Below are 14,098 nucleotides of genomic sequence, written 5' to 3'. Positions count from 1 at the left end.
AAACCATTCGGATATCATTGGCACCAAAACTACTGTATACAAGTGTATTATTGTTATTATTATTAACATTACTATTATTACTACACATGGATGCTGTACAATTTGCACCAGTAGGAGTGTTGGTACCTCTGCACATTTAAGGACAGTATCTATTTTATATGACACTTGTTACAGCATAATGCAATATATAACCATTGCCATAACTGATTATGTGGCAAAACAGTGTTTGTCTCACTCACCAGCTATGTCTAATTGAAATACAGTATACTGTATTGGCATTTTCTACCATCTTTTCAATTACCATTAACTACAGCTGTGGTCAACTTTATTAGCATCCTTGATTTTTCTTTATTAAAAAAGGCCAAAGGGGCTCATTCATAATATGTATTTTTCCGGAATTCACTTTTATTTTGTTGTTGTATGGTATTTATTGAAAGACTTTTTTCACCAAATTCTTTAAAATGGTAAAAATCATTTATGAATGCTTTGCAAAATAAAAAAACATGTTTTTATTTTTGCTATTAACATTTCCTGAGATACTTTAAATTAAAAAGTCTTATGTTTCGCTAAATTGGGCAAACATTTATGCCAAATGTTCAGCAATCCACAAGTCACTCCAGAGGTTGTTTGGAGGACATTTGCGCACAAATGTAGCTATTTTTCAAAGCCACATTTAATAAATTTGTTGAAAAACATCTTAAAACTTGAAACCCATCCACAAAGATAAACTTAAAAAAAAAACTAGGAAAACACATATAAAATAAACTTTACAAAGGTGCAATTAATAGACAAATAAGGCACAAATGAAAACAAGTGACAAAAATCATAAAATGAGGCAAATAAGAAGCACAATTGAAATAAAGCCTTTAGAAAAATATGGACATCATAAGAAATTATTGTGCATCATTAGAATATTTTAACAGCAAGGCAAATAGCATTCATCAAAAAGTTATCTAAACAAATGCAATTGTTTCAAAAAAGAAATAAAGAAAAAAATATATTAAAACATTATATATGACATAGACAAGTTTAAAGATACTATCCGTAATAGTTGCAAGTTCTTTGGCAGCAATGGCAGTCACTAAACAATTTTTTGGGAATATTTTCCCAATATTAAATTTACTTTACTTACAAACATTTTTAATTGGATTGAAAACAGGATTCATTGATGTCCAGTTAAAAAAACTCTATTTTTTTTCCTTTTAACTATTCTTCTAGTCTTTTGGATATGTGATTTGTCATTATCTTGCTGTAAGAACCAATTATTGCAATTTTGCTAGGAGCATATTTTGCTTGAAGTTGCTCTGATAACATTTGATTCCATTATTCCTGTAACAAGTTCAAGATCTCTAATCACATAGATAGCAAAGCTAACCCACAACATTACAGATCCTCCACCGTGTTTCACTGGTGGTGGGATGCACTATTTCTCTGTAAACTTAATTTTGTCAATAAATGTAATGCTGGTATGCAATGCCAGTTTGGCTTCTTCTTCTTATAGAACATTTTATCAAAAAGATTGAGGCATGTTTATTTAGCTTTTGGCATAAGTTTGTCTCCCTTTATTATTCCTTACTTTAGCCGGGTTCTCCTTGACATTCACCTATATAGCTCTGTTTTAATTAGTGTGTAGCTTCAGGTACCGGTAGAAACCATTACTCCTTGGATTTTTTTATGTAGTTCTTCGTGAATTTTAAAATAATTTATCAGATTTCATTTTTAAATTCACTTTTTCTTGAAAGATTCTTGACCACTCCATGAGTAGAAAACTTCTTGTTAACATTTTGAACTGTTATAGATGTGATATCATGGGTTTTGAAGATAATTTTTGGACTTCTTGTGCTTGGTGACAATAGCATTTCTGGTCTGTCTTTGTGAGTAAATAAAATTGAAATTAGCAATTTTAAGAATCAAGCTCAGCATTCAAAGGTTAATTAAAGTTATGTGAGCACTGATATTGTGGATACAGGTAAGTCTATTTTCTAACAATTCACAGGATAATCTTATTTTGTTTGTTTTTTTAACCTGAACACATTGTGTCATTAATCATGCTCTGGCATTGTATTAAATGTTGCATCCTTTATTTTCCTGCCAAGTTTTTGGTTTGTTACTTTTGTGTCTGGTGCTTTTCTGTATTCAGCAGTTTTACTAAACTCTTTAAAATGGTGTACTTAATATTTAGGCATACCAAAAAAGTTGTCCACAATTGAAAACATGTAAATAATGTTAAAAATAATATAACTCAAGTATTACTAAGCTTTCATTAATGAGAACCATGGCATTAGCTAAAACATTTGATTGAAAATTAATATCAGTATGTATTAGGAGACCCCAATCAGAGGACAATAAAACATTCAGACTCCTTATCTATGAATTAGTCCAATATCTATGTTTCTCCCTATCCCATAATGATAATTCTGCTTCACATCACTTGTCTTATCTATTGCATTTTTTCTGTGCTGTGTTGTGCATAAATATGTGATTCTTCAGATGCTGTAGTAGTCAATGCCTAATGAAGAGACCTGAGTAGTCTCGAAAGCTTGCAATGTGTTAACATCTTTTCATTTAGCCATTAAAAGGTATCAACCACTGAGGACTCTCAATTCTGAATATTTTTCTATCAGTATGTATTAAGACCTATTATTATATTGATCTTTATTGAATTCATGTTTTTATATTAGTTGAATATATTCAATTTTATTATTTTAAAGAGGTTGTTCAAAAAATTATCATTAATGTCCTATCCTCACTATAGGTAATCAATGTCTGATAGGTCTGTGTCTGACACCCGGCATCACGCTGATCAGCTGTTCATCGTGTCAGTGCCGGCAGCACTATATATATAAAGATCTGCTGAAGCAATCCTAAATATTTAAAGCTTGTTAAATCATGTTAGATAAGAAGTGTTGTGTCTTATCCTAAGCATTATTGTCGAATTTAGAAAGTACAGATACAGTGCACATATTATCTGCTTCATAAAAGCTGCTTTGTTTTATGATTTTTACATTTTTCATTTGCATTTACAAATTTTGCACCTGCAGGTTTGTTCCAGAAAGCAATCATACAAAGTGGTACAGCTCTCTCCAGCTGGGCAGTGAACTACCAGCCTGCCAAGTATACTAGGTTATTGGCAGATAAAGTGGGCTGTGACATGCTGGATACTATTGACTTGGTTGATTGTCTTCGGGAAAAGGAGTACAAAGAACTCATTCAACAGTCCATCACACCAGCTACATACCACATTGCCTTTGGACCAGTCATTGATGGTGATGTCATTCCAGATGACCCTCAGATACTCATGGAACAAGGAGAATTTCTTAATTATGATATCATGCTTGGAGTTAATCAAGGAGAAGGATTAAAATTTGTGGATGGCATAGTAGATAATGAAGATGGCGTCTCTTTAAGTGACTTTGACTTTTCAGTCTCCAACTTTGTTGACAATTTATATGGATATCCAGAAGGAAAAGATACACTTCGGGAAACAATAAAATTCATGTACACAGATTGGGCTGATAAAGAAAATCCAGAAACACGAAGGAAGACATTGATTGCACTTTTTACAGATCATCAATGGGTGGCACCTGCTGTTGCAACTGCTGATCTACATGCTCGATATGGCTCTCCAACATATTTCTATGCATTCTACCACCATTGCCAAAGTGAAATGAAACCATCATGGGCTGATTCTGCTCATGGTGATGAAGTTCCTTATGTATTTGGCATTCCAATGATTGGTCCTACAGAACTTTTCAACTGCAATTTCTCAAAGAATGATGTTATGCTTAGCGCAGTGGTTATGACATACTGGACAAACTTCGCCAAAACTGGGTATGTTTAAATATCTTTTATTATTTATTACTTGTTTTGTTGTCATGTGAAAAATATGCAAGAATAATGTTTTAACACGTTTGCAAAACACTAAATAATGTAAAAAAAAATGCAAGGTTAAAATATAATCAAACATATATCAGTTCAGTAATAAATTTAGATGGACAGTCATAGCGTCATTGCTCAGTAAATTTTAGAGATGTTTAGCAGGAAAATCAAGTATTTATTTAAATATGTAACTAAACATTTTTCAACTATTCTGATGGTCTAAGAATTTATGCAATGTTCATAATTATCGATAGCTGGTTACCTATTGATTTAGAATGGTGACCAAAGTTCATCTTTCATATGACTACTGTCACTCTTGTAAGCACAAGCTTGAAAGGATTTTAATTGTTGGTAATTTTTACAGAGCCATAGCTGCAATATAAGCTTTTATTTTAAAGCAACTACCACTAGAGGAGGTTTATTGGTTGAGGATTAATTCAGTAGTTAGTGTCTGAAGAGGGTTTTCAAGAACTAACTGGATTGCAAACATACTTAACAATGCAGTCTATGTAGATTCTCAGCACAAGTAAAGCTATATACATCATATATTGTACAATATTTCTATTATTGTATTTTACTCATACATTACTAAAAAGATGCAGAGGACATGTCAGCCTTTATAAATTTTAATTATTTTTTTATCTTTTTTACCCCTTGATGACATGATGGGATGCACAGGACTTTAACAAATGCGATGCCACTGTGAATAGTGATAATGAAATTTAGGCAGTAAAATACAAATTATGTTCTCTTTGTGACCCATCATCCTCACTTCTTGCTTTGCAGTCATGGTACCAAAAGTATTATCACGGCACCAAGGAGCCTAATGTAGCTCCTCATTTCTGCTGTGTCTCTTCTACAATGAAATTCAAATTGTCTCGAGTCCCCTAGATGTCACTTAGAAAATTGTAAAAAAGAAGTAAAGATATAAAGTTCTACTTACTCATTTTATCAAAACAGAAATTCTAAAGAAAGATGCTAAAAAATAAAATCTGCAGAATAAAACTAAAAGAGACAAGAAAATTGCATAGACCCCAAAACTGTACTAATAAAAACTACAGCTTGTCCCATGCAAATAATTAGTAGGCATACAATTTGATAGAATAATAAAATAGTTATGGCCCTCAGAAAATGGCATCACAAATTAATTTTTTAATCCCTTAATGGCCGCCAATACATCATTGTAATGACCTGAGATATAAGAGAATAGCATTCCCATACATGTGACAATCCAGCAGCTGTCGGCTGTCCACTATAGCTGACTATTTGCTGTATCAGCCACGATCAGTGATTTTACTGTCCATACCTGTTTACTCCCTTAGATGCTGCTGTCAATTATAACTATATCATATAAATGGTTAAAAGAATATGGGGGTTCCCTCTTTATCCCCTCTTTATCACCCTGAGATCATAATTGTGTGGTCCTGATGTTTGCCATGGCAGTTCATGGCCAAATAGTGGCCTTAGAGTCTGTTGGCTACAGTTGCCTGTTCAGAAGTTACTGACATTTAGGTGGTAAAAATACATTTTTTCATTCCTATCAAGCCACTTTGTATTAACTCCTGAAAAGCACCTAAATGCTTAATAAACTACCTGAAAGCAGTTTTCAGTTTGTCAGGGGGTGTCATTTTTAAAACGTTATCACTTTTAGGGGTTTTCCAATATATGTGACCCCTAAAGTCACGTCAAACCAGGGTAGGTCCTTAAAAAAATAAATTTTGTAAATTTCCATGAAAAAAATGAAAAAGTACTGCTACATTTTTAAACCTCCTAAAATGCTAACAAAATGAAATAACATTTTGCAAATGGTGCTAATTAGTGATAGGCAAGCACTAAAATGCTCAGGTGCTCATTGATCGGGTCGAGCAAATTGGAATGCTTGGGTGCTCTACCCGAGCAACGAGCCCAATGTAAGTCTATGGGAAACCCGAGCAATTTTGCCACGACGCCCCCATGGGGTATTTTTAGGTACTGAAAACATCTGAAATCAATGGTAACAGTGCTGAAATGACATGGGATCATCATGGGGCACACCCCTGGAAGCATTTCTGACTCCCAGGTCGTTGCTGTGAACAATGTCGTTAGAGTCTTACGCCACTTTTCCAGGCGCACAATAAAACATAAAAAAACAAAACCAAAATTGATTTTCCTGGGAAATATGTTAAGGAACATCCTTTCCAGGGTAATGATTTGTATGTAAGGCCAAATAAATAACCGAAAACAAAAATGTTCCTCCACCACTTGGGCTATGTTCACACAAAGCGTTTTTGATGCGTTTTTCAACTTAACATTGCTTTCAACCAAGCCAAATGCATTCACTGGAAAATGTCATTTTTACATTTTACAACCTTAGCTGGCCATGTGGTGTGTGACACATCATCAGACTCATCCTGTTTTATTTAAGAAGGAGGGACTGTTAAAAGAGGCGGGCCCTCAGGCGGACTTTATTCTTCTTAAAGGGACAGCAGTTTGTCGTCACTATTCTTAGAGAGCCATCAGCTGGCTGCGCATTGTTGTTCCAATTATTAAACAGTGGGTCTGTACTGTTATTACCTATGCTTTGAATGCAAGGCTTACCCCAAATTTGGATGCACCTCAATAACCCATTGAACAGATGTCCTGGATGGCCACATGAAACCAAAGTTACCATTATTAGTGATTTGGTACTCTAATAAGGTTTGCCCATGAAGTGAAAGCAAGGCCTGCACCAAATTTGGAAGCACACCAATAACCCATTGAACAGATGTCCTGGATGGCCACATGAAAACAAAGTTCCCATTCTTATTTATTTGGTACTGCCATACTGATAGCCTATGCTTTGAATGCAAGGCCTGCCCTGCCCCAAAATTACAAGCACATCACTAACCCTTTGAACCAATGTCCTGGAAGGCCACATAAAACCAAAGTTCCCATTTTTCTTAATTAGCTACTCCCATAATGTTAGCCTATGCATTGAATGCAAGGCCTGACCTGACTTAAAGTTACATGCACCCCAATAACACTTTGAACCAACGTACTGGATGGCCACATGAAACCAACGTTCCCATTTTTCTCAATTAGCTACTCCCATAATGTTAGCCTATGTATTGAATGCAAGGCCTGCCCTGCCCAAAAGTTGCATGCACACCAATAACTCTTTGAACCAATGTACTGGATGGCCACATGAAGCCAAAGTTCCCATTTTTCTTAATTAGCTACTCCCATAATGTGAGCCTATGCATTGAATGCAAGGCTTACCCTGCCCCAAAGTTACACGCACCCCAATAACTCTTTGAACCAACGTACTGGAAGGTCACATGAAAAGAAAGTTCCCATTTTTCTTAATTTGTTGCTTCCATAATATTAGCCTATGCATTGAATGCAAGGCCTGCCCTGCCTCAAAGTTACATGCACCTCAATAACCCTTTGAATCAACTTACTCGATGTCCACATGAAACCAAAGTTCCCATTTTTCTTAATTTGCTACTCCCATAATGTTTGCCCATGAAGTGAATGCAAGGCCTGCTCCAAATTTGGATGCATGCCAATACCCCTTGGAAGAGACGTGGAGGAGGGCCTGCTAAAAATCTTTTCCCAATTTAAAGGAAATGGTCTCCTATGGTTGCAATGCCCATACACTAAGTGTATGGGCTGACAAACATTTCCCCCTTGGGGGTACACATCAACATACTGTGTAACTTTTGTTTACGGGCATCATAAACAACTGTGAAAAAAATAAACCGGACTGTTGCACCACAGAACACGTTCACCCTGATGATCTAGTGGTGGTGTCAGAAGAGACGTGGAGGATGGCCTACTAAAAATCTTTTCCCAATTTAAAGGAACTGGTCTCCTATGGTTGTAATGCCCATACATGGACTGACAAACATTTCTCCCTGGGGGGTACACATCAGCATAATGTGTTAAAATTTTTTTATGGGAATCAAAAAACACCCATTAGCAAAATAACGTGGCTGCTGCATCAAGGACCACGGTCACCATGGTGATCTAGTGGTGGTGACTGATGAGGATGATGAGAATGAGGAGGATACCAGCAAATAGTCAAAATCAGGAAGCATACACCCTTGTGTGAGTGTGAAGAGGTGCATGGGATTAAACCTCCTAAAAAATAACACTGGATTTGAGGTTATGTTTCGCTGTTATCATTCAGTGGTGTACAGAAGTCTGGCCCGATCCAGCACTTGGTCATTTTTATGAGTCAGCCTGTCAGCATTTTCAGTTGACAGGAGGATGCACTTATCAGTTATAATTCCACCAGCGGCACTAAAAACCCGCTCTGACAAAATGCTAGCGGCAGAGCAGGCCAGGACCTCCAAGGCGTAAGGAGCCAGTTCCTGCCATGTGTCAGGCTTGGATACCAAATAATTAAAAGGCACAGAGGAATCATGGAGGATGTTGGTATGGTCAGCAAGATACTCCCTCAGCATCTTCCAAAACTTTGCATTCCTTGTGAGAGTACCCCGTGCCTCAGGCGAAAGGAGCCAGTTCCTGCCACGTGTCCAGCTTGGATAGCCAATAATAAAAAAGGCACAGAGGAATCACGGAGGATGTTGGCATGGTCAGCAAGATACTCCCTCAGCATCTTCCAAAGCTTTGCACTCCTTGTGAGAGTACCCCACGCCTCAGGGCCAGTGTGATGGGAGGGTCTGAGTAAACTCTCCCAGAATTTTGACAGTGTTCCCCTGCCTCTTCTGGATTGGATATTGGAGTTTCTCTCTCGCCTGTACTGCTTGGTTGTCCAACGAACTGTGACCTCTGCTGCCAGTGTTTTCAGATGGGAATTTTTTTTAATAATTCCGCAACAAGCGCCCTCTGGTACTGCCTGATTTTAGTAGACATGTCTGCCTCTGGAATAAGAGATTGAAAATTCTTCTTGTAGCGTGGGTCTAGAAGTGTCACCAACCAGTAATGAGTATTACACAAAATTTTGAGAATGCGAGGGTCATTGGAAAGCCAGTGCAACATAATGTCAGCCATGCGTGCCAGACTGCTAACAGGCAAGACTTTCCAGTCCTCACCAAGAGGGAAACTGACCATACTTTCCTCCCCTTCCTCATCCATGTTGAACAGACAGTATGACAGTTGTGCTTGTAGTATCATCTATAGCACATGAAACTAGCTACTGTTCTTCCCCCTCTTCCTCATTGTTGACCAATCCACATTGGGATGACGCATGAGGCTGGCCTGTGTGTAATCACCCTGTATGGTTCCTTGCTCCATCTCATCGTGCTCAATCTGCAAAGCATCCTCTTTCTTTTTAAGCAGAGAGCTTTTCAGAATACAGAGAAGCGGGATGGTGAAGCTAATAATGGCGTCAATGCTGCTCACCATCTTGGTGGACTCCTCAAAATTTTGTAGGATGGTACATATGTCTGACATCCATGTCCACTCCTGTGGTCTTATGTGTGGAGTCTGAACAAAATACCACCGGCCTTGTTGATGTTGGTAGTCAACAACTGCCCTCTTCTGCTCACAAATCCTGTCTCACATATGCAGTGTAGAGTTCCAGTGCATGGGGACATCAAACACCAGTCGGTGAGCCGGAAGCTGCAAACGCTGCTGAAACATGGCTGACTTTCCAAAATGGGCACACAGGCGGCATATTTTCACAAGAAGATCCTGCAACTCCAGGTAGCTATTGAGAAACCATTGAACAATGAGGTTAAGCACATGGGCCAGGCACGGTATGTGTGTGAGCTCGCCTCGCCTCAGAGCTGCCACCAGGTTCCAGCCATTGTCACACACGACCATGTCTTGTAGTAGGTTCAGTGGTGTTAGCCAAAGATCTGCCTGCTCTTTCAGAGCTGTCCACAGCTCTTCAGCATTGTGAGGTTTGTCACCTAAGTATATTAGCTTCAGCACAGCCTGTTACCGATTGGCGGAGGCAGTGCTGCAGTGCTTCCAGTTGTGACTGATGTGCTCACTTTGGAGATGGAGGCTGACGAGGTGGAGGAGGTGCAGGAGCTGTAGACTGTGGGGACAACCCTGATTGACGTAGGGCCCACAATACTAGGCGTCGGGAGGACGTGTTCCATTCCAAGGTCCGACTAGATCCCGGCTTCCACTGTTAACCCAGTGTGCCGTCAGCGAGATATACCCTCCCTATCCATGAGCAATTGTCCACGTGTCCACGGTTAGGTGAACTTTCCCAGTAACAGCATTGTTGAGGGCACAAGTAATGTTGTGGGACACGTGCTTGTGTAATGCCGGGACAGCACACTGGCAGAAATAGTGGCTTGTACCTTGGGACGGCCGCCACCATCAGGTTGCAGAAAGCTTCCATCTCCATAAGCCTAAAAGGCAACATTTAGATTGCAAGCAGACGAGAAATGTGTGAATTTAGTACTGTGGCCTGTGGGGTGTTTGCTGCGTATTTCCGCTTGCGTTCCAATGACTGGGTTATGGACAACAGAAGGCTGAACTGAGACAAGGACGTGGATATGCTTGATGATGATGCTAGTTGAGTGTGGGCAATGACAGGTGCAGGGCAGGAGGCATCTTCGCATGCACGGTGGACAGGGGATTGGCTTGCATGCATAAAAGTGGAAGAAACAGTGGTGTCACCCGCAGTGTTCCTGGAGTCTGGGATTCAGCCCACAAAGTTGGGTGCTTTGCTGTCATGTGCCTGATCATGCTGGTGGTGGTCAGGCTGGTCGTTTTGCTACCCCTACTGATGCAGACAAGGCAGGTGGTGCAAAGGGCTTGTTTGGGGTTATCGGTAGAGTCTTTAAAAAACAGCCAGACTCGGGAATACCTAACAGTTGTACTGCCAACTTCCGTCATGTTGGTGTTTCATGTTACGACCAACAGTTGCCCATCTTTTGTCTGCGGACACCACACTGCTTCTTCCTGCCTGTTGGGGTGCTAAGCCTCCCTCCCTCTGTGTGCTGCTGTCCTCGCTCTGCATGTCCTCCTGCCAGGTTGGGTCAGTTACTATATCATCCACCATTTCGTCTTCCACTTCCGCACCCTGGTCTTCTTCCTGACTTTCTAGCAATTGTGTCTCATCATCGACCACCTCTTGTGACACATTCCCAACATTGCCTTCGTGTGACCGTGGCTGCTCAAAAGTTTTGGCATCGCTACATGCGATCTCATCTTGCCCCGCTTCAAGTGGACGTGGCAAGAGACCCTAATCTCTAAATGGGAAAGTGAACTGCTCTTTGGAGTGTCCATGTGTAGGATCAGTTGTCTCCGGGCACTCGGCATGGTGGGAGGAAGGAGGACTAGGGTGAGGAATATGCGGTCCAAACTCACAGCTACTCAAACTTGACTGTGTGGAAGACAGGGTGATGGTGGCAAAGTGACTGGAAGCATTATCCGCTATGCAATCAACAACTTTTTGACACTGCTTTGAGTTCAATAGTGGTGGACTGCTGCGGTCCCCTAGTAATTGGAACAGGAAGGTCAAGTGAGAAGATGGCTGTTTGTTGGGGCCCAATTTCAGCTTGACTGCGGCCTCGTCCTCTGGATGCATCATCACCATCACGCCCACTTCCCCATCCCTTGCCACGCGCCTTGCCCAGTTTAAATGGACTACAATATTTTTCATGTTCACTATAAATGGCTGAATTTGGAGCATACTTATATGTGATCCATGTGCAGGAAAACCACAGTTTAAAATATCTGGCCTTTAGGCAACAATTTTTTCCAGCAAACTGGTGTCAGTAACTAGGCAAAGACACAGGAAAAACAGTTGAATGAAGGCCTCAAATGCCACAATTTGTAGCCCACAGATAGAAGAGGCGTGTGATGGAGATACTACACTGTAAAATATGTGTCTTTATTTTTTTTTTTTTACAGCAAAATAGTTTCACTAACTAGGGTAGCACAAAGCAAAAACAGTTCAAATTAGGCCTGAAATGCCACAATTTTTAGCCCACAGATAGATGAGTCATGTGACAGAAATACCACACTATAAAATATGTGGCCTGTATTTTTTTTTTTAACAGCAAAATAGTGTCAAGAGCTAGGGTAACTCACAGCAAAAACAGTTGAATTGAGGCCTCAAATGCCACAATTTGTAGCCCACAGATAGAGGAGGCATGTGACAGAGATAGCACACTTTAAAATATCTGGCCTGTATTTTTTTTTGGCCAGTAAAATTGTGTCAATAAATAGGCTAAGACACAACAAAAACAATTCTATGCACCAAAAGAAAAACAACGAGGGAACATATAGATCCAAAAACTACAATTTTATTCATACAAAATTTAAAATGCATATCATTGCAACACAATACCACTCAATGAGATACAGAGTACATTAAGGGTTGTAAATACCTTATCATAGTTCATTAATCATAGCTGTGAATATCAAACAATTGTAAAAGGTCACGTAAGCCAGACCATTAGGCAATAGTAGATTTTTAGGGTATCGTTCTCACTATATATCACATAACAGGGACCAATGTCCCATATATAACACCCTAATAGTTATAATGGCAAAAACATTTATGGATAGTCACCATCTATGCCATTCAATACACAGTAATTGTATATGTAACTATCCATTGTAATCAGAGCAGATAGAAAGTAAAAAAAGTCACTGTGAATGCAATACCTATTTACCTGCAGTCATATTGCCACCTGGTTAACTGGCAGTTTCATCAGGAGGTAGGTAAACATAGGGTCTAACCCCTTAAATATTCCCCGCATGTGTCTCCCATCACCGGCAGCTGTGTCCGGCGCGTCCCCGCCATGCTGTGATGTGGCGAGGCAGGCGGCGCTCAGGACGTGCGTCACACAGCAACATGATCCGGTCACATGACCGGGCATGTTGCCGTGCAACGCGATTCCCACTAGAGCACCGGCCACCACACCACAACACAGCACATGCACGGTATGCGCTCAAGCCTACGGTCTTTGAGAGACTTGTTAATCCATACATAAATGGTATAATAGGAATAGAGGGGATTTCTCCCACATAAATATTTAGTATCTGGTGCCTTACTCAAAAATTTTGAAGGCAGAACAAACATTGCCAGAAATATATATATTAATCACCATAACTTACATATCACATACAAAATACATATTAACCAGTAAAAGGTTATTTGTATCCAAATCCACAAAAAAGTGATTGCTATAAAAAATATATGGCTAATCCTGTATTGCCAGACCTATGAATCTCAAACTCAGGGACAAATAATATCAAAAATTCGACTAAATAATTGTCAAAAATATATTAAATTGTCAATCATATCACTAGATATACATTGCAATATCAGCACAAGCCATGTACATTATTATATGAGTCTTGCATGAGGACTGGCATGTGTATTCTCATTAATTACAGCATATTGCAACAGACATGTATAGACTATTAATATATATATAGATTCCATCAAAAATATAAATCAAAATCTTCCTTAGATTCTTCCATATTGGATGATCCAAAAGATGAATAACATGAATTGACTTTAATAGATATTCCTCAAGGACCATTCCCCATAATTTGTGTCCATAGGTCAATGTCTCTAAAAGAACAAATGGATAGTTAGTAGGCATATATGCATGGAAAAAGGGGATCAAAGACCCAAGTGTGCAGATATTACTAAAAATAAAACACTACTGCATATTAATAACAACACTATAAAATTAAAATTCGCGCTTACTATAAAAAGGGCTTGAAGCTCAGTGTTTCATTCAGGCCTCTAGGGGCACATGTATTCAACATCACAATCCACTTGGTTTCTCTTTTAAGTAATTCTTTTTTGTAGTCACCTCCCCGGATGCCCAACTGTACTCTGTCTATACCCTTAACTTTTAACCATTTTGGGTTATTATTGTGACATACCCGAAAGTGCCTGGGTATAGTTTTCAGGCTGGTCTCATCCTCCACAGTTGCTGCATTTTTAATGTCCCTCACATGTTCTTGAATTCTTGTCCTAAGTTGTCTAGTTATCATTCCAACGTAGATGAGCTTACAAGGACAATAGGCATAATAGACAACCATTTCCGTAGTACACGTGATATGGTGTGTAATAGTATATGTTCTCGTTTCTTCACTATTGTCAAATGTAAATGCTCTATCTATGTATCTATTTGCTGAGCAGTTGCCACATTGGAAACTCCCCCACATGGGACCTGTTTTTTTCTGAAAAAAATGATTTTTGTGGGGCCACATAATGACTTCGTGTCAACAGATCTTTCAAATTTTTAGATCGTCTCCATGTAACACTAGTGTTAACTGGTAAAAATTTGCATAGATCTTCATC

The 14,098-nt window shown here is 39.1% G+C and overlaps 1 protein-coding gene across 2 annotated transcripts in view; it reads left to right on the top strand.

Annotated features, from left to right (window-relative positions):
* The window catches only part of NLGN4X (neuroligin 4 X-linked), a 488,795-nt gene that overhangs the window by 425,171 nt on the left and 49,526 nt on the right, over positions 1-14,098 (top strand). For both annotated transcript variants that reach the window (XM_073565962.1, XM_073565961.1), the window contains one exon: positions 3,042-3,831. In XM_073565962.1, coding sequence (XP_073422063.1) covers positions 3,042-3,831 — 790 coding nt within the window. The remainder of the gene's footprint in view (positions 1-3,041; positions 3,832-14,098) is intronic.

Source organism: Dendrobates tinctorius, unplaced genomic scaffold (assembly GCF_039654945.1).
Source record: "Dendrobates tinctorius isolate UK_male_01 unplaced genomic scaffold, ASM3965494v1 ptg000016l, whole genome shotgun sequence".
Taxonomy (NCBI): domain Eukaryota; kingdom Metazoa; phylum Chordata; class Amphibia; order Anura; family Dendrobatidae; genus Dendrobates; species Dendrobates tinctorius.
The sequence above is the reverse complement of the archived record's forward strand: the minus strand, read 5'-3'. Positions and strand labels throughout refer to the sequence as shown.